Source organism: Apostichopus japonicus, chromosome 7 (genome assembly GCF_037975245.1).
Source record: "Apostichopus japonicus isolate 1M-3 chromosome 7, ASM3797524v1, whole genome shotgun sequence".
NCBI classification, from domain to species: domain Eukaryota; kingdom Metazoa; phylum Echinodermata; class Holothuroidea; order Aspidochirotida; family Stichopodidae; genus Apostichopus; species Apostichopus japonicus.
Genome location: NC_092567.1, coordinates 1,245,851 through 1,273,662, shown reverse-complemented (window position 1 = coordinate 1,273,662; position 27,812 = coordinate 1,245,851). Strand labels below are relative to the sequence as shown.

General features: G+C 36.7%; 1 protein-coding gene and 1 long non-coding RNA gene across 2 annotated transcripts in view; one reads left to right on the top strand and one right to left on the bottom strand.

Annotated features, from left to right (window-relative positions):
- LOC139970279 (uncharacterized) overlaps positions 1–27,812 on the top strand; it is a 77,332-nt gene that overhangs the window by 42,473 nt on the left and 7,047 nt on the right. The gene's annotated exons all lie outside the window — the stretch shown is intronic.
- On the bottom strand, positions 2,780–10,172 carry LOC139970275 (microfibril-associated glycoprotein 4-like). The gene is made up of 6 exons (XM_071975949.1): positions 10,089–10,172; positions 9,174–9,381; positions 7,398–7,509; positions 6,701–6,876; positions 5,907–6,168; positions 2,780–4,393 (listed from the first exon to the last, which is right to left on the bottom strand). Exons 2-6 carry the CDS (start codon positions 9,318–9,320, stop codon positions 4,149–4,151), a joined length of 942 nt encoding a protein of 313 aa, XP_071832050.1. The 5' UTR covers positions 9,321–9,381; positions 10,089–10,172; the 3' UTR covers positions 2,780–4,148.

The window sequence follows — 27,812 nt, the reverse complement described above, 5'->3', positions numbered from 1 at the left end:
CCGGGCTCGATTCCTACCTTCGCCTGATGAGTCCCAAAAGGACGAAACCGGTCGTGAAGTGGAATTTTCTGGTGTGTTATTCTTTATTGAATATATATATATATATATATATATATATATATATATATATATATATATATATATATATATATATATATATAATATTACAATATTAAAATATTATGAGATCACATGTCTTAGAAAATGGGTATTTTTCATGAACAAACAGAGTTTTCATCACATTTAACGAATATGTGAAGTACATTCCTTGATGTAGCGCCGTCACAAACTTACTACTAGTGATACAAACTTGAATTGTAACATGAAATTGTGCTCGAAATTTTCATTTTCTTCATCTGGGCAACTGTTTTCAGTATCCCTTCTGATATAGTCAACTCAGAGGATCCACAACGATTTCGGTTGGACAGTATCATAATTGATCTCAATATCTACAAATTTTAAAGGAAACAGGTATATTTTATTGCTCTGTATGGGGCGAATTAGGGCATTGGCCAAAGAAGGTTGAGACGTAGGGGGATGCTGCCCATCAAAAACGTCTAGCCCACCTAAAACACAAACGGCGGACATATTATACAGAAACAGTTACACACATATTCTGAGATTTTTCACCAACATTTTGTCGTTTAATGTTTCTATTATCAAATGTTGTTAGCTTATAAAATCTTGGTTTATCTGATAAACAAACACCGAATTCAAGACAACCGTCTTCAATTTTTGTTTACACACATGTGTACACACATGTGAAGACTGTGCATCGTACATTGGTGTACGATGTACAACTGAATCCAGTGCATAATTGGGAAAGATTTCTTCCAATTTTGAACTGAAGCTGAAAAGCATTTTTCAGAGAGAGAATCCACGTGTTGGGTACATTTCCTTGTTTAAGTTCCTTTTATTCGAGTGGATATAGTTAGGCCAAATGTTCTACTACGAATGGGCTAGTTAAATGTCTAAGTACGTTAGGGCTAACAGTAATGCTATATTATTCAGTTTGTGATCTAGGCCTAGCTTTACCTGATTCTAGGGCGGTTCTTTACGGGCCCCGCAATACTATCCGCCCTGAAAACCCCAAACAGCTTTTTTTGTTCCAAAATCAGCGTCCAGTGTCCATAAATAGTTGTAGTCGACTCGAAGTCGTTTCGACTTCAAAGTCGGGGTGGTACCCCCTCCCTTTAAAATTCTTGTGATTCGTATAATTGACTATTCTTCATTTTGATGCCCTTAACTAGAATATCTTTAAAATGGAATACGATTACTTTGCATATATGTTAATACGGGAACCCTTTAATAGGAGTTGTAACTACCGCTTTCGAAACAATATCAACCAACAATTAGTTGGAACAAAGTAGTGACGTGAGTAGGTCATACGGCTCATACCACGTAAAGAAATGGGTGATTGTTTGATTATACTTATGTGCCTTTCATTTCTGTATCTGGCTATAATTATATTAACGATAAAGTTGATTGTGAGTGCGAGTGTGGCTCGCATATCCTCCTTACTAATTCAACTTTTCAGATATGGTTTTATTGATCATACTTTTGACAGTTACTCATGTTTTTTTATGTGACAATTTGTGAAAGTGAACATAACTAATTTGGTGCCCATTTGATTTTTGGCGTTGATGCCTTCTCAATTTGTTATGGTGCCCTGGAAAATTAAAAAAAATTAACAGCCATTTGGCTGTTCCCCATTTGTATCCTCGAGTCCTGTAAAGCTGAAAATTGGTACTTAGGCTGGCTTTCACCCAAAATGTATATCATTAACCATTAAAGATGCGTTTGATATACTTTATCATGTTTGTCATTAAAAAGTTCAAAAAAATAAGTGGTATCTCACGGGCCAACAACGCCCAGTGTCCACTTGATGACCGTAAATCTTCCAATGCGTAGAAAGGTACATAGTCGTTCAGTAGTTGTGATATTTATAATTTGAAACAGAATGATCTACGTTTGCTCAATTTTTGCAGCATATGAATTTATTACTAGCAAGCAAACAGAGATGGGAAAATAAGTGTTAAACTTTAACATTTTACAGATAATGGAGCTCACTTCAAGGCTACATAACAATACCTTGTATTACATCCAGCTTGTGACCGAAAGACTGAACTAACCAGTATCACAAAGTACGAAGTATATTTGGAAGGACAAATATTACAATATTACAAGCACTGATACTTGAGTGACAATAGGAACACATACAATGAACACGGCCTTCCAAGGGGGGGGGGGGGACAATCACTTAGCAGAGAAAGGCAAATGACCTATATCCAGGGAAGGGTAACAAAGGGAAACAAGCATAAAAGGAAGTAAACGAGCCGCAACAGTCTTGCATGTAGTTTGGCAGACTGGTACAACCTTGTTCCTCAATCAATGATCAGATTAATACCACCACTAAAACAGCTGAATAGCCATATACGTTATTAAGTAAGTACACATGAAGTAGTTTGTTGCAAATGCAAAGTGCATCACACTTTGAGCAATCTGAATACACTTTGGAAAATTTTGGTTGGGTTGAATACAATGTTGACCTGCTGGAGGTCCTAAAATAATAATCATCACCGTACGTTCAGTAAAGATATACAATGGGTGCCCTCCATAGCTGGGATATACAGTAGCAGCTTAATGTATGTTTGGTATGGAGAAAACCCATTGAAGTAATATACCGTTCATGTGAACATGTCTCTAAGAAAGACAACTGCTTTTTTCAAACCTGCTAAGAGAAAGGTATTGATACAATTTTTATACAAAGATCAAGGGGCACTTTTCATCTGTCACTGACTTTATTGTCATCACAAACTTTCCCTTTAGATAACAATTTTAATCGTCATTTGATTTGAAAGAATATTATAGAGTTTCAGCTCATAAATAAAGAAACATTAAAGGAATTGAAGACTCGCCCCAAACCGCGTGCGACCATCTGAAAACTTTCCGTTGCTTGCAAGTGACGTTTTGTTCGTGTCCCTACAAAATGCAGACAGTAATGAAACGTGATACCTTAATTGTTATCTTTAGTTGGACCTGAGATGTCCATCGCTGTATCGTTTGTATACTGTGCTGTGGGTATTGACCGCAGCTGTATGTTCTGACTGTACACTAGTGTCTAATTACCGACGGTAGCAAGCTGTGTGTGTATTTTCTGGGATCGATGGTGGTGTTTAACACTTCTGTTACACCTCATTCGAGAATAGGTCAAATTACCGGCATTAGACGTTTCTTTTTGCACGAGTCTTCACACCCTTTAAAGCTCCAAGAATGAAAACATGACGAAAACCTTTTACATTTACATGAAAGGAGAGTATTCTAAGGACCGTTGAAACATGTATAATGTTAAGTAAACTGATGTTATGTTAGTTAAGGGGTAATTTTACTTTTAACATGTCTAAGAGAACAACAATCATGATGAATGTTCTTTCAAATCCTTTAAAAGCAAACTTCTTAGCAGTATTTTGTATGTCTTCAGAATTTCAATTCGGTTTCTACTTTATCAGAATATATTTACTCTCATGCCCATTGATGAACCAATGGATTGAAGATAAAGAAAAATCAAAAGAGTTTTTTTAATTATATTTGCATCTATGAAATCATATCTGCTCGTTCCAAGTCCAAATATAATACAATAAATCGTGAATATTTGGAGAGGACGCTTTGATTATCTTTCCTCTTTTACATATCCAACTTAAATTTAGCTCTGAAATATTTCCTGGAGAAATGTGAAGTTACATTCACTTATCATAAACGTCAGTCAGATTTGAGCAGCTGATATTTATTGACAGAGGCATAAAATATTTAATTTGATGTAAATCAACACCTACCAACTCACGCTCCTACACACTCAAACAAACAATAAAGACAAGTTACTGAGGTTGGCATATTTCCATTAAATTTAGGTTCTAAACTTAAGAGTTAATCGAAGAAATGAATGATCGAACAAATAGTTAAGGTTTATCTGAGATCAGACCCCAATACGATGATCTCGTTTAAATATGATCGTAAGTAAGAGTGCATTTAAATTAAAACAACAACATTACTAGCTTATTTTGTATTCGGGATTCTTTGTTAACTGTATCTGCACAGCCAACATGATTAATTTAACCCATTAAATATATTTGAAGATGATGACGAATACTTCAAACTGGTCTCAGTTTCATTTCAGTAAATTTAACTGAGTATGTATAGCCTTTCCATTGTGCCCAATTGAGACCAACACCATAAGCGGATGCGCCTTCATGATATTCTCCGTTGAGGTTGGCGTAGTGACAATGCTCATACCACCATCCTCCCTTATACCTCAAGGCACAGCTGCTGCCCCAAGTATCGTGGTCTTGATCAAATGTAGAGAACTGTTTGTTTTGACAAACACCCATAGCATTACCTGCAAGTATAACGGAAAGATCCATTTAACACATGATGTGAGTGTTCGGGAGCTTGTCACAACTTACTCGTGGTACTACGATTTAATGGGACAGTGTAATACATGGCACATTGTAATATATGGCACTCTGCAATGTATGGGACACTCATATTTTGTTACAACTGCTGGTTATTCTTCGGGTGTTCAACACATCTTCAGTATCGGCCTATTTTATATAGTAAAACATAGACACGACAGTGAACTGTGTAACTATCATGTATGAGACTACTAAAAATCCGAGGGGAAAACAGCCGATGTATGAGGAAAAGTGTGTCAATGTTGAACATTAATTACAGCAATTTGAAAAGTTGGACTATATGACACGATTGTGCAATTAAGCACCCTTAACCACTTAAAAAAAAACTCAAAGGTTATACCTTTTCCCTGTACATCTCAAACACAGACCACAGCATTCCACACTGGAGGGTCACCAAGGTGATAATGGTACAAACAAGGGCCCACAATGCAAGATATTTGAATACCAGCTGTTAATCATATATGTTATGATAATTTACATATTATTTAATATTATGCACATGTGCAATACGCATTGGTTACCGAAGCTACCGGTGATGTTTATTAAAGAATGACTTTAGGCATATTTTGTTTTGTTTTCATATGTTCTAAACGCTTTAAAATTCACGGCAGCAAGTCTAGGACTCTCTAAAAATTTGAAAAATAACATTTGAACATATCCGGCAAGTTATCATTTAAAGTCGCTGGACTACCTTGCAAACCATTAGGTGTGTTCCTATGATTTAATTCAAATTAATGAGAGATGTTATTACCTGACACGTTTCCAAAAAGAAATTTTTGAAGGACAAAGGTGTCTCATGTTATCCAAGACCACGTGGTTGAGTATTAGAACTTAAAACACATTCGGTGTATCATTTAGCAATTAGAAGTATAAGCGTCGAGGAGCCGAAGTCATGAGCATGTAAGCCTATATATTAGAGATGAATATGTTGTTAGTCAAAGTAGTTATATGAAGTATTACTAGCTCTCAAGCTTTCGTTTTTCTTGACCTATTCCATTTCAAGACTAAACTGTTTCATAAAGTCGTCTTTTACACACTCGTAGGTAGAATTTGACTATTGATAGTTGGAAAACACATAATCTCGGTTCGTCTATACCTTTCGAGTCGCATGTACCTTAAAGAGCAAGCAACGTTGTCATATTATACGTTTCGGAAGACGCCAGTATAATGAAGGAAGAGTCATTCTAGATTGCTGAATATATATTTCACGTAACGTTAATAACCATGAACAATGACGTGTAGGGTTTATTCGTAAGAAGTGGCAGTAAGCATGAAGAGTGATATTACAGTAGCGTACATGAGTATTTATACTTACATTCTTAATGAGATAACATGGGATGTAATTGGCTGACCAGCATATTATCTGATTGGCCTATAATATAGCAGTGTGATTGTTTATGTGAAAATAGGACTTATGACGCCACATCACAGACTTACCGGCATCACCGGAATATGATCCTAGTTGGAGTCTGTAATTGTCGGCAGGACCAGCAACGACGAATGGATTATACTTGGCATATCTGGACGCACCTTCAAAATCTCCCAAGTCTACACGGAGTCCATACGTCTTCTGCTTCGTCAAGTTATATAGCTTCTCATTACCCAACCAATGTTCTCCCTCTAACGAACCAAAGCCATTTTCATAGTCGTACCAATTTCTGTAGAAGTCTTCCGTACCGTCTTCTCGCCTTTGAAAAACCTTTAAACAGGTGACATTTTCCGTCTGATAAAACTCGTTAAATTTACACGATATTTTGTTTGATAATAATATTTTAAAGCTTTATGCTCAGAATACAATCTACTTGCCATTAGAGGTGTCAAGCACTTATGTTTTACTGTCGCTAGAGGTATGACTTACCATGACAGTGACAGTATTGTATAATATCACTGGAAAATACTGCAATCTTGTTAAACGTTAACAAATATTGGGGTTGATAACTAACGCCTCAACTCCACTTCATTAAATATGGCATATGAATACCATCATGAAAATGTATATTCATGATATCATTATATCGTCGGAATAACTACCTGACAATCATGTCAACTGTTTTTCTTATTCAAACGTATTTGATTGTATCGTACATATAGATGAGGTATTGATTTATCGTGCCACTTCTACGTTAGAACTTAATATTTTTTAGTATGTCACTAGATGAAAAGGTGAGCAGTTTTTGAGCCTCACATACTGCATTTATTTGGGGTATTTTTGTGTACACATTGTAACATACCGTCCAACCGCCACCGTCAGTATCCATGTCACAAAATACTGGGAACTGATCAGCGCCATCCGGTGTGATGTTATACACACCACTCTCAAGCACACCATTCTCTAGAACATCCAAGCAATCCTTTGGTTGTGAAGTTGGTTTAGATATCTCAGTAGTGTTGGTACTGTTGCAGCATTCTAAGAAAGAGAAAACACAACATTAACAAGAACACGGTTATTTTGAAACAATTAGAAGATGCCGTTAGCGTAGGAACAACATCAGCACCAACAGTGAAATAGTGTATGGCTTATCAATACGGCTACAATATGTTTATGTCTATGTATACGATATTTCATATATGAAATTCGAACGGTTATAACGACGCTACGAATAGCAAATGGTTTCGTTATCTATGGCAGTGAAATGTAACTACTGGAAACAGATCTCAATCTGCTTACATATACATTTCCTAGAAAATATCATTGGTGACAAATATCGCTTTTGGCAAAAAAGGCCATATTATATTATGACCAAATACGTATAAATACGACCAACACTTAGTAAATAGTTAAGGTGGGGAATAACACTTGACGATATGAAGCAAGAGCTGATCATGTATATAAAGAAATTGACAGTTTACAAAACTGACATTGATATCATAACATATTTTTCCAAGTTAGCAGAAAAATTCCTCATGATGATAAACAATCGTTCTAACCTGTATTCTCTAGGGTACTGATGATGGTGTTTAGAAGATCTTTTATGTCTGTGAGTTCTTGTCTTAATCCGCCATCCAAATCTTCTTCAGAGCGATTGCAATAGTTATGAAACTGTGAGTAAATAGTACCGAAATGTTACATGAAAGAAAGATATGGTTGATATGCATCCAACTAGCAATATCAGGTAATGTTAAATAAATGTTTATAATACGGTTGACAGTTTGTGGGCAATGGTTTATAGTGTAATGTTTCTGCCGCACAATTAATATCACGCTAAGGAAAGCAAAGTAACCATGAATGAATTGCAACATTGTCGATACGATAACAAATACAAGCATTTCATGTTAAATATGACTATTCCAAAGAAGCTTCTTTTAGAAAAATGTCCGCAGCATGATTTTGGTTACTGAAGTAAATTCCCCTGTACTTCAACCTTCATAATCCACAATATGACAATACTAACGTTAAGCAGTTAAAATATACATTAATGGCCTCAAGTGTGTATTTTCATTTAAAAACAAATAGGTTTTTGTTGACATGATAGATATCTGCATCTATAACTTAAACAAATGGGCTTGGTAAAGGGATTTTGTTTCTGTTACTTCAAACACTTACTAACAACTCAATAGCATCCTTTCATGAGTAAAATACAATTAATGTGGTAATGACATACTCGCCTGAATTTTGTGGTCTGGCAAATTTTATAATTAATTATTATTAATGAATTGGGATAGTGGGACACATTGTTGAGACAAGTTTTAACCAGCTGAAATCGATACGTATATACATGTTCTTGAGAAATAAATCATCAGTTTGCAGTAGAAAACTATAATCTTGCAGCAGGCAGCTCGGATAAATGTTACCTTTGAGAGTAAATCTGTACGAATTTATCCTTATTGTAATGCAATTTCGATGTAATTATTTCCACACTTATGAAATCGCTCACTGCAGTTAATGGCAATGAAGAATATCGGCGACAAATCACTGTAATCGTATACACTTCAGGCAGACTAGAGATTTTCTGGTGACACACAATGTAAACTTATATTAAACAGAAATATATTCCGCCCTCCTAATTGAAAACCACATATCAATAGGTTCTCCCTCTCTCGGGATACGGTTGATTACATATAACCTATTATGACGGGCTGATCCTTCAACTACTCTAGGAAGTCGTGGTTCATGAAATCATATCTTCAAAGCTTCACTTAGGTTATTAAAATATTTGTGTTGTTAATCCTTGGTACATGATTTATTTGGATAATTAAGTTACCTGTCAAAGTTATCTGTACTGCTATGTAGTGTCTCAAATATGTAGCAATGTTACTTTTCCTCTGTGGACTTAAATCGTGAGTGCCCTGATGACATATTCTATTATAATATTGCCAGATGGAATAAAAAACTATTACAAAACATGAAGAAATCCAATACTTTGCGATAAAAAATTCTATTAGAATGTTGGTTTTGCTAAGCAATCAATTCCAGCAACAAAAACATCCCTTTAATTAGTTGCACTCTGGTTGTTGTAGCTACAAAAAGATATAAAACAACTAAACTTAATTTTGATCTTTTGGAGAACATTCATCCGTTGCACAACCAATTGACCACCTACTGCATCGTTAACCCTCCTCAACATGGGAGAATATGTTGTACGTTCAAAACCCGTTATTATATGGGAGGGGTGGGTTTGCATTACATCATTTTTTTTCTTCGCATTCTAAAAATTATTATTTAGGTCAATTCTAGTACAATACTGGTTTTAGGATTTAACTTACCGTAATGGTATTTACTGGATGATGCAATGGTATCGGTTTGCGGGACTCATGACAAATAATATCTTCTTTCGGACCTGATTTACCTTCTTGCCCAGGTATAACCAGGATCAAGCACAGAACCTGAAAAGCTAATCCCAGCAACTTCATTTTGAACAGCTCCGATTTTTAGCAGTGGTGACAATGTCGTAGGCTTGGTATGAATTTGGTCCTGTTGAATTTACCGTATATATGTAATAGGTCAGAAAACGTAAGTGCTGTCTTGTCTGGTAAAGCATGAAAACTTCCAGATATAACGGAAAGTTACATTTAAATGACGGTCAGTGGATTATATCCCTAACATTTCCTGAGTACTCTACCATTGTATTCAAACCTCTTTGAACAAGACTATTGATACATTAAACGTGCGGAAGGCGTAGAATACTTTTCCGATAATCCCACGGTGTTAACGATGTTTTTATCCCTTTCGATATATATTGTTTTTTTTTTTTACGATGTTACATCTCTGATATTGCAGAGTTACGCCATGCAACAATGTAGCTATAAATCATTGTAAGGTAGGTTATAAAACAGCGGGTTATAGACGACTTCTTGGGCAGAGTTCCAACATTATTTACCATTAACTTAACGCTTGAAGTAAACTAGTCATTGTAAACCATTCTACTACAGAGGATACATTGAATATTATTGCATGGTAATGAAATAGACCAGGCATGCAACTGTATTTTAGTGTTGTATAATATACTTTATTGCAATGCAAGAAAATAAATTTGAGATTCAATTTGAAATTAAATGTTTGATTTATTTTGATTTGATTATAATCGCACTCAACAGACTTATTAAGATAGCATAGGGCTATTACACAAAATAATAACTACCGATATCTAGCAAACTGTACATAATATTATTAACACTTACAGGTATAACGAGCAGTTCAATGATGCGTTCAACTCAGTTCTTCAAGTCCAAACTTTTGGCAAAGAATAAAGTCTCGAAAATAGTACACTGAATTCAAATGTCGCACAAACTAATACCACGCTGAAAAGTTTCTTTTACTTTATATAATCATACCATATACGATATTTGGTTCGTGATCACATGTTCAGAGAGGAAACCGCTCGTGGATTGCGCCTGCCAGGTGCTTGGGTCAAACATATGACCAGGTGTATGATTATGTAGCTATTATCCAGTGGAGTACTCTTACCTGAGGACCTATTTGGGGCTCTATTTCGCGGACGTGCTACAGCTCTTTATCACGGACGTGTGAGGACTCTCAATGAAGCTCTCATTTACTAAGCAATTGAAGGCCTCTTTCAAGGACGTGTTACAACTCGTATGACGTGGGGCAACTGCTGTTGTTTTACAGCTGTGGTTCAAGAACGTTCCTTCCGCGGACCAGCACGAAAATCAATTGATAGAATTCGGACTGGAGTTTTATACTGCATATATAAAATAAATTTGGTGATAACTTAACGCTTGTACACCATTAATTTGTTCACTGACATCCAATTGACCAACTTACCTACCTGAATGCCACAGGGGTCAGCATCTCAGCAATGAGTAAACGGGTAGATCTAGAACGTTGACGGATACACCTAAGGGAACCTTAAGTACGCCTTTCTATGGCTGCGACTGCCCTACATCGCTGAAAGATGGTAGCTAACTATAGGTACCATATTTTCTGTTAATTCAACAAAGGAAACGAAATTGTGCGTCAATTCAGAGATAGAGCACTCACAGACAGAAAATGGACGTATTAACAGTTACAATTAATGAGGTGGCGGGAATTAGTGACATTCATGTCCAATTGCACCATACATTTCAACGTTCAAGCTATAGAAACTCCTAAAGGTCTCTCTATTTCTTTTAGAGCTGAAACCCATTCATAATTTCATACTTCATTTAGCATTCTTAATTTGCTACATTCTAGTTTTATACTTATATATTTTAATTGATATTTATCCATTTTTGTATTGTACGAGGGCCTCGTGGAAGATTGGCTTCGGCTAAACGAGTTACCCTCTCAAAATAAAGTTTTAATAATAATAATAATAATAATAAAACTTGCGTACAGTATATAGTTTCAACGTTTTAACTTGGTGCCATGCTATCATTTATACAAGATAATCCTCAGGCTCGAAGTCTCACCAAAAAAAGTGTCAAAAGTCCAAATTTAAGTTCTTTGTAGGTATGACTAATTAATCAATAATTTGATTATACATGGTATGATTTGATATTATTTGCTCCACCTATTTATCACAAGTCCTCCGACATTTTTTATATCACTTTATCATAATATTGAATTGTAACTATGTAATGAATAACGATGATTCTGCCTATGGCTTAAATATGTAGTTCGAACATTTTAAGTCACTAACAGGATGTTATATGTTTTCAGTTATTAACAAAATGTGTTACAAACAAGTATGTAGCAAAATCTTTGGTTGGTTAATTTCATATGTATGCCATATATCAAATTTGGATGAGGAGAGGGTAGGGACATACAGGTGTAGCTAAGAACATAGTCCAAAAATCCACGGGTGTCAATTGATTGTCATTATTTATGGGTGCGTACATGCGCAAGTACTATATACCTAGATGGTATTTCTGCCAAAGTACATCATATCTATCTCAACAGTGAAAAGTAAGATATTGCTGGGTACTGTCTCAAACTATGATAACCGACACTGTGCCAAAGTGTGATGCACATCCTATTCAGAGGTAACTCGAGTCCAAGCTTGAACCTAACTACTATGTAACGATCTCTCCATGCGTTGGCTAGCTACATATACTTCATATACTATGTACAAATTCCCCTGTAATAACGCCCAAAATTCATTGATTTGACCGATCTCTACTTTACACTTTGGTGTAAAAGAGTCTCTAGATATAACTTGATATACGGTACAGGCCACTTTGGGCTGGTCAAGACGTTAATGTTTCCCATGTTGACTCAGTTGCGTTTAATAAAGACAGAGCTAAAAATAAAATTACTAATCAAGATACATTCCGGGTAGTGTGATGTTAGAGGACTTCTTGCATGTAATATGGGATGACATAAGCTGGTAAGCTAGTAAAAACATTAAAACTGGAACATCTTGTGTATAAACTTCATTTCCAATAATAGTCATAGTTATAGTTTGGTATCGGACCCAAGGTGTTTGAATTATTATGGTACGTAGGTAAGACAAATAGCTAAAGAAGTTAACTGTGGTACGTGCTGCTGGTGGGTTATTCACCAGATAAATGGAAGATGGATAACACATGCCTTTGCTTGCAGTAGAACATATCAGGGCATCATTCTTCCTGTTATCCATCTAAACTTTGCCCCGACACACTCAAAATACATCTACAGGAGCCTCATATCTACCCATAGTTACATAGAACGCCATCCCAGGAAAAAAATTACCTCAAATTTACCGCGGTAACATACCACACTTTTACCCCGGTAAAACCGGGGTAAAAACGTGGTAAATTTGTTGTACATTACCGCGGTGTTTTGGCCCTATGGACGCGGTAAACCGCGGTTTACCGCAGTAAATTACCAGAAATTTACCATGGTTTTACCTCACTTTTACCCCAATTTTACCGCAATTTACCACGGTGTTACCATACTTTTACCGCGCTTTTACTACACTTTTACTACGCTTTTACCCCAAATTTACCACCGTTTTACCGTTCTTTTACCCCAATTTTACCGCATATTTACCACGATTTTTCCTTAGTTTTACCTCAATTTACCATATTTTACCACGCTTTTACCATAGTTTACCGTTCTTTTACCCCAATTTTACCCTAGATTGACCACGCATTTACTACACTTTTACCATAAATTTACCACAGTTTTACCGTTCTTTTACCCCAATTTTACCGTAGATTTACCACGCTTTTACCTTAGTTTTACCTCAATTTACCATACTTTTACCACGCTTTTACCCCAATTTTACTGTAGATTTACTACGCTTTTACCTTAGTTTTACCTCAATTTACCATGATTTTACACTAATTGTAGGACAGTTTTACCTAACATTGAGCATGATTTTGTCCTAACTTCAATCAGCATGTATACCATATATTTCTTTGAATTTCACCCATCAGTGTACTGTATCATAATTTGGCTATATGCCTTTACCCTTATTGTAATGGTTGTATGCCTGACATGTAAGTCCTCAGTTGTAGAATGCAACAGTTTTTATTTCATCAAATCCATGGAGGTTTCACACATGAGAAAGCTTTGTTGAATTTCAATTACCCTAGATGGTATGATTCCTGACCCTCTTACTTCTGAATTAATTGGTAGTCCAGATTGGACTTTTGATCTCTTATTGTCCTCAAAGACTTGTTTTAAATGGAAAGAGTACTCTGATCATAGATTCATAGACTTGTCAAGTCATTTAATGGACCTGACAGAGAATACCCAAATCTGAGGACACTGATTGGTCAATTTTTGTGTGCCACAGTGTTGAGACACATAAGCTATGCCTTATGTGTGCTAGTTTATATAGTTCTTTTTTCATTTTAAAGGCTTTTAAGTTCTCCCTAATAATGAAAAAAAGATTAATTGTTGTCTCCTCTCAAATATATCAGGGATTCCATGAAGGAATTCTCTATGTATCTATCCTCTGCTTGTTTTTTTTTAGGAAAAGAGATGCATACTATAACATATAAGAATAGCAGTTTGTCTCTCTTCTTTATTCAACTCATATCCACAGGTAATTTATATTGCCAACATTAAGATATGAATAGAACAAAAGGTTTGTCATATCAGTATTGCAAAATATGGGACAAAATCATGGAAAATTGCTGTAAATGTACCATCATGTTTCATAGTGTGACCCATATATGTTCTACTGTGGTAAAATCATGGTACAATTATGGTAAATTTACCATAGTATAATTGCACCGTATAGTTTTACCCTATTTTTACTGTGGTTAGTCATGGCACAATTGTAGGAATTTCACATATGTAGTTTATGTACCATATATACTTACCCTACTTTTACTACAGTAATATCATGGTAAAACTATGGTAAATTTACCGTAGTAAATGTACCACGCTTTTACCCTACTTTTACCGTGGTAATACCATGGTAAAACTGCGGTTAATTTACCGTAGTAAATGCACCGCACTTTTACCCTACTTATACCGCAGTAATATCATGGTAAAACTGCTGTAAATTTACCGCGGTAAATGTACCACACTTTTACCTTACTTATACCGCGGTTGTATCATGGTAAAACTGCGGTAAATTTACCGCAGTAAATGTACCGCACTTTTACCCTACTTTTACCGCGGTAATACCATGGTAAAACTGCGGTAAATTTACCGCATTAAATGTACCGCACTTTTACCCTACTTATACCGCGGTAGTATCATGGTAAAACTGCGGTAAATTTACCGCGGTAAATGTACCGCACTTTTACCCTACTTATACCGCGGTAGTATCATGGTAAAACTGCGATAAATTTACCGCGGTAAATGTACCGCACTTTTACCCTACTTATACCGAGGTAATATCATGGTAAAACTGCGGTAAATTTACCGCGGTAAATGTACCGCACGTTTACCATACTTTTACCGCAGTAATACATGGTAAAACTGCGGTAAATGTACCGCGGTTGATTTTACCACAATTTTACCACACATTTACCCTATTTACCACACATTTACCATAGTTTACCGCGGTAAAATTAGGGTACAGTTTTTGCCCTTTCATGAAGGGATGACAGTTTCTTGGGTCAACGATTATATATAAATTAAACTGCAGACATACTGTTTTATGCACTTTCTTTCATGTATCGTTACTATCAGTGGTCTCACTCTACCATGATCAAAATGGTCATATACATGTGTGCAACATGTTTGCGTACCTATCAGCTGCATGAAGTGATATAGTCAGTGGCGTGCATAGTATTTCTCAGTTAAGAGGAGACGGGGACAAACGACTGATTAAGTAGGGCTGAACCTATATGGCGAGTGGCGAATGAAGGTTTTGGTGTGGCTGTGGAATCGTTGCAGCCGACTCCCATTTAGGGGATGTGGGGGTTCTCCCCCATTTATGTGTCTGTAAATGTTGAAGTCAAATGGACGATTCTGAGGCATATTACGACTATAAAGTATGGCTATAATTGGCACTCAAAGCAAGGTTGTGCTCATGAATGCTCTGGATTTGTGTGTGTGTTTGTGTGGTTAAAAATGAGTTATACACCCCGAGAAGTGGCTTAATTCTTCCCCGGCTGAATGTTAAAATCTCCCAACTGACCCACTTCTTCCAAATAATGACGAAAGCTTGGGAACTCCACTTCCCTAATTGCACAAGCCACTGGCTATAGTAAATTAGTCGGTCCTAATTATCTCTTTTTGGTTGCCATTTATATGTATATGTCCGTATGTACCAAGTATCAACCCAAAGATGCAATTCCGTCCTGGAAAGGGTCTAAGGGGAAATATCTCACTGGTGGGAGGGATCTGACGGGAGAAGGATACAGTGAGAAAGTGTATTTAAATGGAGGGTGCCTTGATGCAAAATAATGCTAACTTATGAAACAACGTTCAAAGTCTGCAGTTGTTTGATTGTGTTGTCCATACATGTTATATATCTATGTACTAGCCTACGGACTGATTTGTAACGTGTTATCTATCAGTGGGGATGTGCTCCCCCTCCCCCCTCCCATTGATAATGTTCTGTCTGTCAGCGGAGAGGTGATGATGATTTTTAGTCTCGCTTGATCATCTGTTAGCATAACTTTATTTACGTGACAAAGTTCCGCCTAAGCGTTCATTTGTACGTAGCTCAAGTCCTTATGTATTTTTTTTCTGTTTTCTATGTCATTTTAGCTAATTTGCAAGGAAATTTGAAGATTTCAATGAGTTTTAATCGGATGCAGCGATGCTACTAGAGAAAGAATAAGATTTCACAATTCTCCAAAACTGTCGTAAAGGGAAGTCTCTCAATTTGTGACCATAATCCAACAAGCTGATGTCTGGAGTGTTTAGAGTTCTAAAGTAGCAATATATTACATTAAAAATACAATTCTCCTCGAATTATTGGAAAGTAGTAAGAAAATTAATGAGAACTTTTAACCTAACAACAGTTTTATTATTTAATCACTTCCTCATGTGCTCCGATATATACCGCAACTGCCCCTTTATATTTGACGCTGATAGGAAGGTCTATTAGCTCATATATAAATAAAGAAGGGACCCACAAATGTCAGTCTTGAAACGTGTACACCCTTATACTTCTAAGAGGAGTATGAGAGGTGAACTCCAAGATCATTAATTTTGGAAACTCAGCTGGAGGTAAGACGTAATTTTCGTTTAATGTGCATAAGTACAAAGTTAACGCTGTAGTTTGAAGTACAGTCCATATAACGTTTCTATTTAATAAACTATCAAGAATGACGTGGTTTCCAAGTCCTTTGAGACGTTTTCACATGAGGTAAACCTACCCTAACCGCGTTGTTGGCATATTATTTAACATTACCATTCCATTTTCATCATGCAGATGTTTCGCCATATGTAAACAAGACTTTTACTCACAGGTACACTTTTCTTAAGATGCTCTTTAAAGGCTAGAATTAAAATCACGTGTACTCTCATTCATATTCTTCACCCTAGCTATACCATGTACCCCCCCCCCCCCGATAAATATATAATAATAATAATAATAATAATAATAATAATAATAATAATAATAATAATAATAATAATAATAATAATAATAATAATAATAATAATAATAATAATAATAATAATAATAATAATAATAATAATAATAATAATAATAATAATAATAAAGAAAGAAAGAAAGAACAAAAGAAATTTTTCAAATGTCTCTTCCTCGGTCAATTTCATAGCAGCCCCCTCCTTTCTATATTTGCTAGCAACGTTTACATTCCGTGAATGCGCCTACAGTCAAATGGGAATGGAAATTGGGAGGGGTTATAACATTTTTTTCCATTCTATAATTAGGTTGAATACTAGTAAACCCTTTAGGTGTGCAACATATTTTACAATAATGGTATTCAATAGATTATTTACAGTATAGTACCTTGTACTCCAAAGAACAAATATTTTCTTCAGGTGTACATTCTTGCCCACACTGTAAACATAATCTAGTCAAGATGACTAGAGTACATTAGTCCAGACAATGCTTCTATCGACCAATTAATTCTAGTCACTTGACTAACTTTTGGTCCAGTGACCAAATAGTTCTGGTCATATGACTAAGTAAACCTGGTCACATGACCAGTTTTTACTAGTCATTCAATTATGCCTCTATCGACCAGGCTTTAGTCAAGCGACCTAAACGATTAGTCAAGATGTCAGTTGACTAATTCAATTAGTCACATGACCAGTTTTTACTAGTCATTCAATTATGCCTCTATCGACCAGGCTTTAGTCAAGCGAAATAAACGATTAGTCAAGATGTCAATTGACTTATTCAATTAGTCACATGACCAGTTTTTGCTAGTCTTTCAACAATGCTCTATCGACCAGGCTTTTGTCAAGCGACCTAAATGATTAGTCCAGCAGTCACTTGACTAATCCAGTTAGTCTTGCCCATGGATAAAAGTAGTTTTTCTATACTAGTTTTATATGACCCACCACAGATTCGAACCTGCGACAACTCCCTTATAGGTACAAAGCTGTCTGTTGAGCTAACTGGTGGGAACAATTCTTGGATATAAAACCTGATTGGGCCTTAACCACTGCTAGACCATCAAGCCCTCTCACATGAAAAAAAGAAAGCAAGAATTTCTGTATTAATTTGGAATCACATTTTATATTTTCTCTTAAACACTACATATGCTTCACCTCAATAGTAAGTACAAAAGAGTGTCTGATTTCATCAGTACTTGAAGAACCAGAAAACCCAAAGGTTTAGTGGTTCTGATGCCGATGAGAGTTTATGAAATAAGATAAGTCAGAATTTGTTATTGTTATATACCTGTATTGTACTTATTGCCAGACAACTGAAACCAAACTGAAGCTGATCAGACATAAAGTTGTCAGTTGCACTCATAAATATAAATGAAATTTCAGTTTCATGTGGCACTACTGTACCAACCTACCAAGTATGAAGGTGATCAGACATACATTTGAAAAAATATCGACATTTTAAGAATTTGATTACAAGCCCCACCCACATATTCATGTACTGGACAACAAAAACAATGAGGTCCATGTAATGATAATGTAGCATATCTACAAGTTATTCAATACATTTACAGTAATTAAATATATTGTTTTTAAGATTATACATACACTTGCAAATATGCTAAACTGTAGATTACCTGGCCATCGTAAACAAAACCAAAAATTAATGCCTTTATTGATGTACATATAAAGTTGAAAAAAAGTGATATAGTTGACTCTAGGCATTTCACCACCCCACACCCCCTCTCCAGACAAACAAATGGGGATGATACGACACAACCCATATCCCCAACCCAGAGCGGAACCATTACCATCATACCACCTGCAGCCTCACCTACCATCCTACAACCCTGATCCCAACATAACCCTACTCATCTGACAACCCCCCCCCCCCACCTGACACCCATCAGATTTTACCAGTTTCACACCTTACTACCAACACATTAATCTACCCCACTCACATAAGATTTCCCTATACTCTATAGGTACATGTACAGTAATACCAGATTATTAAGTTCATTTACTATTTTCACTATAGACTATCCCTTTAATTGTCTGAGCCAGCTATTTATGCAACATACATATACACACATACCCACACGCAAACTTGATCAAAACATACCAACATGCCAACTCATCACAACATACACATATGCCAACTTAATTGCAAAGGTTACTTTTTTTCAGTCCAGTTTAATTTGTCACTGGACTACTCCTTTAATGGCCTGGCTAGCCAATTTCATGGTTTAATAAAGCAAAACAAATATAGATAAGATCAGCAAGCTCCCAGGAACCAGGAAAACATGTCAAACGTGACGAATGACAGGAGTTTAGGAATGAGGGACAACAAATGCTATATGGCCAACAAACACATGAATATTAATGAGGTTACATGTTATTTTCATATGAAAATGTAACTATTATTATCCACCACCAATCAACAAAGTATGGAGATGATCGGTTATACCGTTGCAAAGTTATTGACATTTTAAGAATTTCACTTTAACTGCTGCCTACTCATTAATATTCATGTCATGAACAACAAAAACAATAGGGAACATCTACTAATCATGGAGCATGTACTAGTTCAAAATGACAGTAATTCAACATTTAATTTCTAAGATTTCAGGTTTACAAGCTATTTCTAGCAATTAAGGATTAAGCCCCACCTACTCATGAATATTAATTAGATGAAATTCCATTGTCATGTGACAATGAACCACTTACATCACCATACCAAGTATGAAGCAGATCGGACATACCGTTGCGAAGATATTGACATTTTAAGAATTTTACTTTAAGCCCTACCCACTTATTAATATTCATGTGATGGAGAACAAAAACAATAGGGACCATCCACACATCACCAGTCCAATATGACATTGATCCAATGTGTCGTTGTTGAGATATCGTGTTTACGAGCAAGCTGTCACATCACACACACACACACACCCTCACACACGCCAACTTGATCGCATAGGTTACTCGGCCTTCGGCATCGTAACCAAAAATAACAACATTTTGTAAGTCAAAACTAACACACACAACAGCTCAAATGATAATGAAAAATTTTTCAATGACTTATTATTTGCAAGTTAGTTACAGTTTTATAACACCTTAGCCTATTTTGACTCATATATGCTAGTGCAATTGATAGGCAGTATTCTATGTTATAAATGTGATGACAGTTTGAGCCAAAAAAAACTGTACAAAAAATGGTAGGTGCCTGGAGCAGTAATTAGGCCATCAATTTTTAGCGATTTGCATGTTTAGTTTCTCCAGAATTTTATTGACTGATTTATCTGCCGGTGTAGTATCATCAACATTCAAAATGATTTTTTTTAAAACTGAAGGGTTTTCTTCAGCAAAGGCTCATATGCCATATTTAGGACATAGAACACTGCCAAATAATTGCACATGGCTGCGAACAAACTTTTCAAAGTAGCTACTTGCAAGGTTTCCACTATCACAGTGTACTCTGGAACACCTTCATCCTCTGTCACCTGGATATAAACTGGCACGTCTGACAAGTCTGTAACCTGCAAAGATATTAAGGTATATGTATTCAATATACAGCGCTTTCCAGTTTCAGAAAATGGGAGGGGTGGCTGATCCACCATGATGGCCATGAGTGACCAACAAACAAATATACTCCACCAACGAAGGAATCAAAATAAATAATTTCTTAAATATTTTTTCAAATCAATTTACAGTACATCGTATTCACTACAAGTAATACTATTTTTGATGATATAAATAATAGCAGAGTATAAATGAAACAACAGAGCTAAATGGTGCACTGGTTCCGTGTATTTTAGAGAGAAATGAATATTTGCCATGAGTTATGACATCTTGTTACAGCTAATTACATCATGGTAGGGATTCATTCCACTAGATGATTTTAATACACTTGGGGCTGATCAGGAAATCCACATTTGGTTATGGTTACTGCAACTACAGATTGAAATCTGTCCAACATTCTGTTCCAGTTATCACATACATACTAGTCTATTCTACCTTTGTGATGATGCCTTTACTATATTTACAGCTATGAACACTCCCAGGTCATACATGTGATATTTAGTTAGGGAATAATGATCAGATGTGCGGGCCTTTGTTGCAGACAGAAGGTTTTCAGGGCCCAAATATTTCAAGGCCCCCCAGAAATAAGGATGCCAAAAAATGCCCCCCCCCCAAAAAAAAAAGAAGATGCCCCAACAAATGTTAGGGCTAAACCAATTTTAGGGCAAATTTGTATGAAAAGTATCATTTTGAGTGATTTCATAAATTGGCCCATATGGTCTACAGGTGACTTAGGCCCCCAAATCCTAAAAACCCAAAGGAGGCACTACCTAAGTACCACTGTGAAAAATGCTCAACACTGCACCATAGAATTCATAGGAAAAGAAACATTTTGTGTGATTTCAGGCGGAGTTCAGGAGTTCAAAATGGCCCATATGGCCCATACATGACCTTTGGCCTAAAATTCCAAACACCCCAAAGGAGCACTACCAAAACACTATCGTGACAATTAAACTCTAAGCATTGTGACCATACAATCTGTAGGAAAATATTAATTTTGAGTTATTTCCTGAAATAGCCCATATGGGATCAGACCTAAAATTGCTGAATACCCCAAAGGAAACACTACCAGGGCACTATCATGATGAACCCTCGACACTGTAACATACAATATCAGACCATCTCTGATGGCCTTGACCCATAGTTTACATACTGTTGATTTAAATAATACATTGGGTACTTACACTATCCTCATCTGCAAATACAATCATAGCACCCAACTTCTCATTCAGTAGAGTCGGAACTGACAGAATTGCTGCATGCATTCTAGACTCTAAAAGAAAAATCAACAACAGAATGTTAAAGCACTCATAACATCATGACATTTCAGAAGAGTGATATTATGTCATATTTGGTAACATCGATAGGACAAAAATATCACAGATTCACTCATCTGCAGTCCGGAGAGCAATACTCAATACTCGATAAATTGCTTAGGTGATAATATTAAAGTAGAGTACTAAATACATCACAGGTCTTATTTTCAGCAAAGATATTTGTATCATTTGATAAGGTCTAGGCTACTTAGCTAAGTAATATCAAGTATGAGCTCAACCCAAGCAAGCATCTTTAAGTTATGCCAATTGTTCAGTTACTTGTCGTGGGCCCCTACTGACATGGGCCATAAAAAATGATTGCATCCATGTCATTGTTTCAGCTTCAGGGATTCAAGACAATGATAACTGATAAGGAACATTTGAAGCAAATTATAGAAACATTAATGGAAAAATATCAAATACTGAGATTGTATTGAAAGAGTTGCTCCATTTGTCAAGAATATGTATCAGTTGTCAAACTCGTATCTTGGACCCAAAGCAGATAGGTTTCATTGATACGTACAGTTTCCTGAAGTCCGAGAACATGTTTTCCCTGAATTAACAACCATATACCATATTCTGAGGTCTTCAGTAAAATGAAGATAATAGAGAGCAGACTAGCAAGCAGATTGACACATGAAAATTTGAACCTCAGGATTCAGCTGGCAACAGAGCATGAACTAGTGTGAAAGTTGAACAAGGAAGATATTATTTGAGAATATGCAGACAGTGATAAATTGAAATGCCTCTTGTTTCCAAAGTAGAGTAAGTAGACTAGATTTCCATATACTCAGCTTGTAACAATGTAACATTGCATCATATAAATGGATCAAACTGCATATCGTGTAGCCTATAATACATATAGGCATATAGGGGGAAGTGGGGGCAGGTTGTCACATACCACCTACTTCCACCCATGGATTTGCATATTGAACAATATATTTTTGGAAATTGGAATAGACATTCTACATCCATATCCATAACTTCAAACATGTTATAATAACCTTAAAAATAATAAAACGATTTTATATAGGGCATTCCGTCCTAGACCACAATGCTGCAATGCACTGCACACAGAAAAAATATAATTATACAAAATATTACCCATATTGCAAATATAAATGCTAATTCAGAGTTGATTTTTTAATTTTTTTTTTAATAATCGAATAAATTTTGCAATAATCAAAAGTTCAATTTCCTCTCAAATGTTACCTAAATCTTCCAAACACATCTATACCCACCCATATCACATACGAGCAGTCAGCCCAATGATTTAATTTGATTTCAGGACAATCAAGGGAAGTCAACAGTCTTGAATATAATTTCAAAATTAGGCCCTATATCCCCTCCACTAAGGGGCCCATGATACTGTACCAATTTCCCTTTGTTGAACACAGACACTTGTTTGTACCAAATGAAGTACTTCACAGCCATAATTTATGCAATCTTCCGTCAATACACAGCCTGTCTCGTTATCATCTGAGCACTTGATTGTGTTCATCCATGATCATATCTGGCAGTCTGGGTTATCTGTGGTACAGGGTCTTTCACAGGGTCCATCCTGATCCTTATTCTACTGAACTTAACTGAACTCTGAGGGGATTCTAGCAGGCAATTTCTAGAATTGTTCAATTTGTTTTAGCATGATAGGCCTCATGCCATACCGGTGTATGTGACAAGGATTTTTCTCCCTGAAAATACAACCCCCCCCCCCCAGATTTACTGAAATTGCTTTGATACTTGATTGAGACTCTATTTTATAAGGAACTGCTTGATTTCAGAGAATATGCTGACCACAAATTCAACTTTTCCTGCCAAGAATTAGTAAAGTGATTTAAATCAGTGATTTAAAAAAAACCACTGATTTAAATCAGCATAATTTAAAATCACACAACCCTCTGCTAGTAAGTCTTAACAAGGTCCTAAATTTACATATAGATTTAGCATTTCAAACATGTGGTGGTAGTTGGTTTCAGAGTTTAGCAGCTGCTGAAAAAAGAACTCTCACCGTAAGTAATGGTGCTGACATTTGTACAATAAGTGTTGTAGCAGCATTTGACCTGAGAATATGTACCGGTTCATTGATATTGAGAAGTTTACATAGATAGTATGGAGCAAGTTTATTTAATATTTTGTAGGTCAAAAGCATTAACTTACACGTGATACGCTTCTTCACTTGTAACCAGTGGAGATTTACAAGGATGTGGGTTATGTGTTCACACTTCCTAGATAAGGTAACCAACCTGGCAGCTCGTACAACGCTGGAGCTTATTTGGCAGTCCATAAATGAGTCTGTTGCAAGAGTCAAGATGTGAAGAGACAAATGCGTGCACTAGCCTTTTAGTGCTACCACAGTCTGAGTATGTACGGATGCGCCCTATTTTCCTCAGACTGTATGATGCAAGACGACAAACGTTAATGTCTAATGAAGGTGTTTATTTTTCACTACCATACATCTGAATGGTTATACCCCCTTACCAAGACATATTTTGTATCCACCCCGCCTCAGACTTTGCTCGTAGTCCATTTTGAAGACCCAGCACATACCTGGGTGATGATCACTTGAATAGTGAATTACAGATTGAATTGTTACTAATGTACCTTAACGGGCACCCTCGTCCTTCTCCATGGATGTATCTATGACAGTGGGATGCTTCATCTTCAAAGTGCAGCGGATTATGGCATCTCCATACTTGGAAAGCCCTTCACCAAGCAACTGTGCCATTGTCGTCTTTCCTTCAAGTCGCTTTAATTCAAGTAGTATCTATGGTTAAATGAGATCAATTAGATTATAGAGTACATATGGTAAATTCACCTGAGAAGTTAAGAGATCGCTTAGGACTAACACATATTCGGGATTATGTTCAGAGACGTAGATTGAGATGGTTTAGACATGTCGAAAGGGATGGAAGATGCGAATTGGTAAAGAAGTAGAGAGAGACTACTGTAGCTGGTCAATGTAGGAGCTGTAGGCTCCCCAAGTCTTGGGATGAGGACATGAGGTTTTGCGGAGTGATCTTGCTGATAAAGGTATAGATCGGGCTCTAGCTCAGAATAAAACAAAGTGGTTTTCTTTTTAAGGGGGAACATCCCCCCTACAAATTCCCAATAGCGGTATCAGCAAAAAAAGTGTGGGAATCCTGCAATCGCGCTGCTTAGCACAACACTGTCTTGAATTGATTTTTGAAAAACAAAGTCGTGGTTCGAACAAGTGGTGGGCATAAAGTGAATATATTCAAATGTCCATAACTTTTGAAACCACAAGATTGAATTTTACTTTTACGCAGACTACTGTATAATAAATAATATCTACAAAGACATATTAATACAGTACCTCTTCATCTTCAAATAGCCAAGGATAGACTTTCTTAACCACTTCGCTAGTAGCATCCTCTTCCACAATTAAACGACGTCTATCTGCCAATGTGATAGACATACAACTTTTGTTATTTGTTCACATCCCTAATGTTCATGTGCATATTTTGTACAGCATGTGGGTAAACATGTACGGTACAATACCAGTCACAATTCAACTATTTAATCACATCCGATTACTAAAATGTACAGTAGAAATGGAATTGAAATTACTATGCAGTGATACAGAAGCCTGAATGCATTTGATACCTGTATGGAAAAGAAACATGTGCAAACATTAATCAATCCGCTATGGTAGCTACATTTTCATTTGTCAAGTGTACAATGATAACCAAATACATTTATGTTTGAAATTGTAGTATTTCCAAAAAGTTGAATGAAACACCCCGTAAAAGATGTCCTATTTTATTTCCAATGGAATTAGGGTTAGCCTAGGGGGATCAACTGCGGTTCACGGTACCACAGGTAAAGCGAGGAATATTCCATCTTGAAAAAAGCCTAGTCCAAGGCTATATGACTCCCTACAAACAGCTACAACAAATTAAACACCCACCCACCTTTGTTCTGAATCGGAACTGTTTTGTACAAACTTAAAAAATAGCAGAAAAAACTGTCCCAACTCATGCCGCTAGAATATATAACAAATTTTAGCCAAAAATTCCGGACAAGTCAGTGCAATTGTCCAGAAATATTCCCCCTCTATATTACTGACAACTAGGCCTATAAATTGATATGACACAGCTGTGGCAGCAATAGGCTGTTAGATTGCTCCAAGGTCCCCAATGTTTATTTTGGAAGGGGGAGTGTATTCTCCTGTGAATTGTTAACGGGATTGTTGGATAGGATGGTCAGTGGACAAACTGGTAATAAAAGATTGGCGTCATGTTCAGTTGATGTTTCGTATGAAACATAGGCCTAGCCTCTGTACTTTATGAAAACTATTTAGGGCTAGGCCTGGGGGGGGGGGGGGCTATAGGGCCCTAGGAATAATCAGCTTATTTAGTGTAACAGTTTCCCACGCAACTACACAATCCCATACACACTATTCTAGTTAATTCGTTATCTTAGGTTGACCCTAATTGGAGGCTAATCCTTAACTCAAACCTAATCTAGGTATAAATAATATGGCCTAGGACCTAAGCCTAGGCTATGTCCCCCCTGAAAGTGCAGGAGAAACACTGCTGTGAATTTATCCCCCTAAAATATTTCAAGAATAATATAGCCAAGGTCCTATCCCCCTAAGGCTAAAGTTTCTAATACAGATTATAAATATTAAGTTTAATTTAGGTTTATTATTTTGTAAAGAAATTATCCATTGCAAACATGAGAAACGCGTGAATACCGGGGCCACCATGATACTGTAAATATACGGAGGCCTACTGTTACGATAAACTGTGCTGTACAACTACTACAACTACAAGGCAGCTTAACGTCATTAGGTTTAACGTTAGGCAATTCGCCTATAGCTACTGCATGATAGGCCTAGCCTAGGACCTAGATCTTAGCTTGTTCGTACACAAGTTGGAATAATCGAAAATACGCACTTTATGGTCTAATATACCAGGCGCGTATCCAGGATTTTCAAACCCGGGGGGCGCGAATCACTATCTAAGCGGAGCGCCACCATCGGTTGGCGCGCAGCGTACAAGAAAATTTCTTATTTTGATACCCCCAGATCACCGGAAACGGCACTTCTCGGGCTTGAAATGACCAACCAGATGTACACTTTTTGCCTGAGAACCAAGTATTTCCTAATAGTTTTTTTTTTCTATCCATAACCTTTTTGAAGATTGTCAAACCGGCACACATCATGTTCGACCTGATCGCATCTCCTGTGGGTCTTTGCTTTTGTAGGTGATTCTACGTCGCGGCCCACAATACCCGTCAGCCCCACTTTTCAAGGTTTTAAGCCCCATATTTGTTCAGAATTTGAAAATTCACATTTCTCGTGAATAAACTCACTTCAAAACATACCCATAATGTTGTACAAAATTTCATCTATGGACAACCAATGTAGAAAAACTTCCTTGAACCCCTAACAGAGCGGTCAAAATTGCACGAGTAGAGGGAAGTGTGATGCAGAATGTTGGTCAGAAATTTTCGAAAATTCCGACACAGTTAATTTATTGGTGTAGAAATATTAAAACCTCTTATAACGGCTATTATAAAACTTGGTTGAAGGAAATGAAAAAATAGCAGATATTTCCGAAACCGAACACTATACACATAGGCGTAGGAGGCGCGGCGGAAGTGGCGGAGCTAGGGGTATTGGTCAGGAGGGGCGAGAATGGTCTGTAGGGGCGCTTTCAACACTATCTAAGCGGAGCGCCACCACTGGTTGGCGCGTAGCGTACAGAAAATGTTTGAGTAAAGATACTCCCTAGATCGCCGGAAATGACCCTTTCCGGGCCTGGCTAATTTGCAGATAAACGAAGAATAAATAGGTGTCATCTCCAAATTACACCAACAAAATGTGACAAGTGTCAATAAGTAGATGAGAGCGCAATAAAAAAGTCATTAATCTAGAATAAGTAAAAAGTGGTAAAGAGCTGAAAAACGCACCAGCAGTCCATTTGAGTCCGTCAGGGGGGGGGGGGCATGCGCCCCGTCACCGTATGGACGCTGCGCCACTGCGCGGCGGGGGTGCAGCCCCTAATTCGCCATTACTAATGTAAAAGAGAGTTTTGACATAATTGGACCTGCTTT

Excerpts from the sequence above, each read along its gene's own strand:
- LOC139970275 (XM_071975949.1), bottom strand. The coding sequence starts at position 9,320 with ATGAAGTTGCTGGGATTAGCTTTTCAGGTTCTGTGCTTGATCCTGGTT. Across the intron at positions 6,877-7,397 it reads CAGTACCCTAGAGAATACAG|AATGCTGCAACAGTACCAAC; the intron begins GTTAGAACGATT and ends TCTCTTTCTTAG. Across the intron at positions 6,169-6,700 it reads CTGACGGTGGCGGTTGGACG|GTTTTTCAAAGGCGAGAAGA; the intron begins GTATGTTACAAT and ends ACCTGTTTAAAG.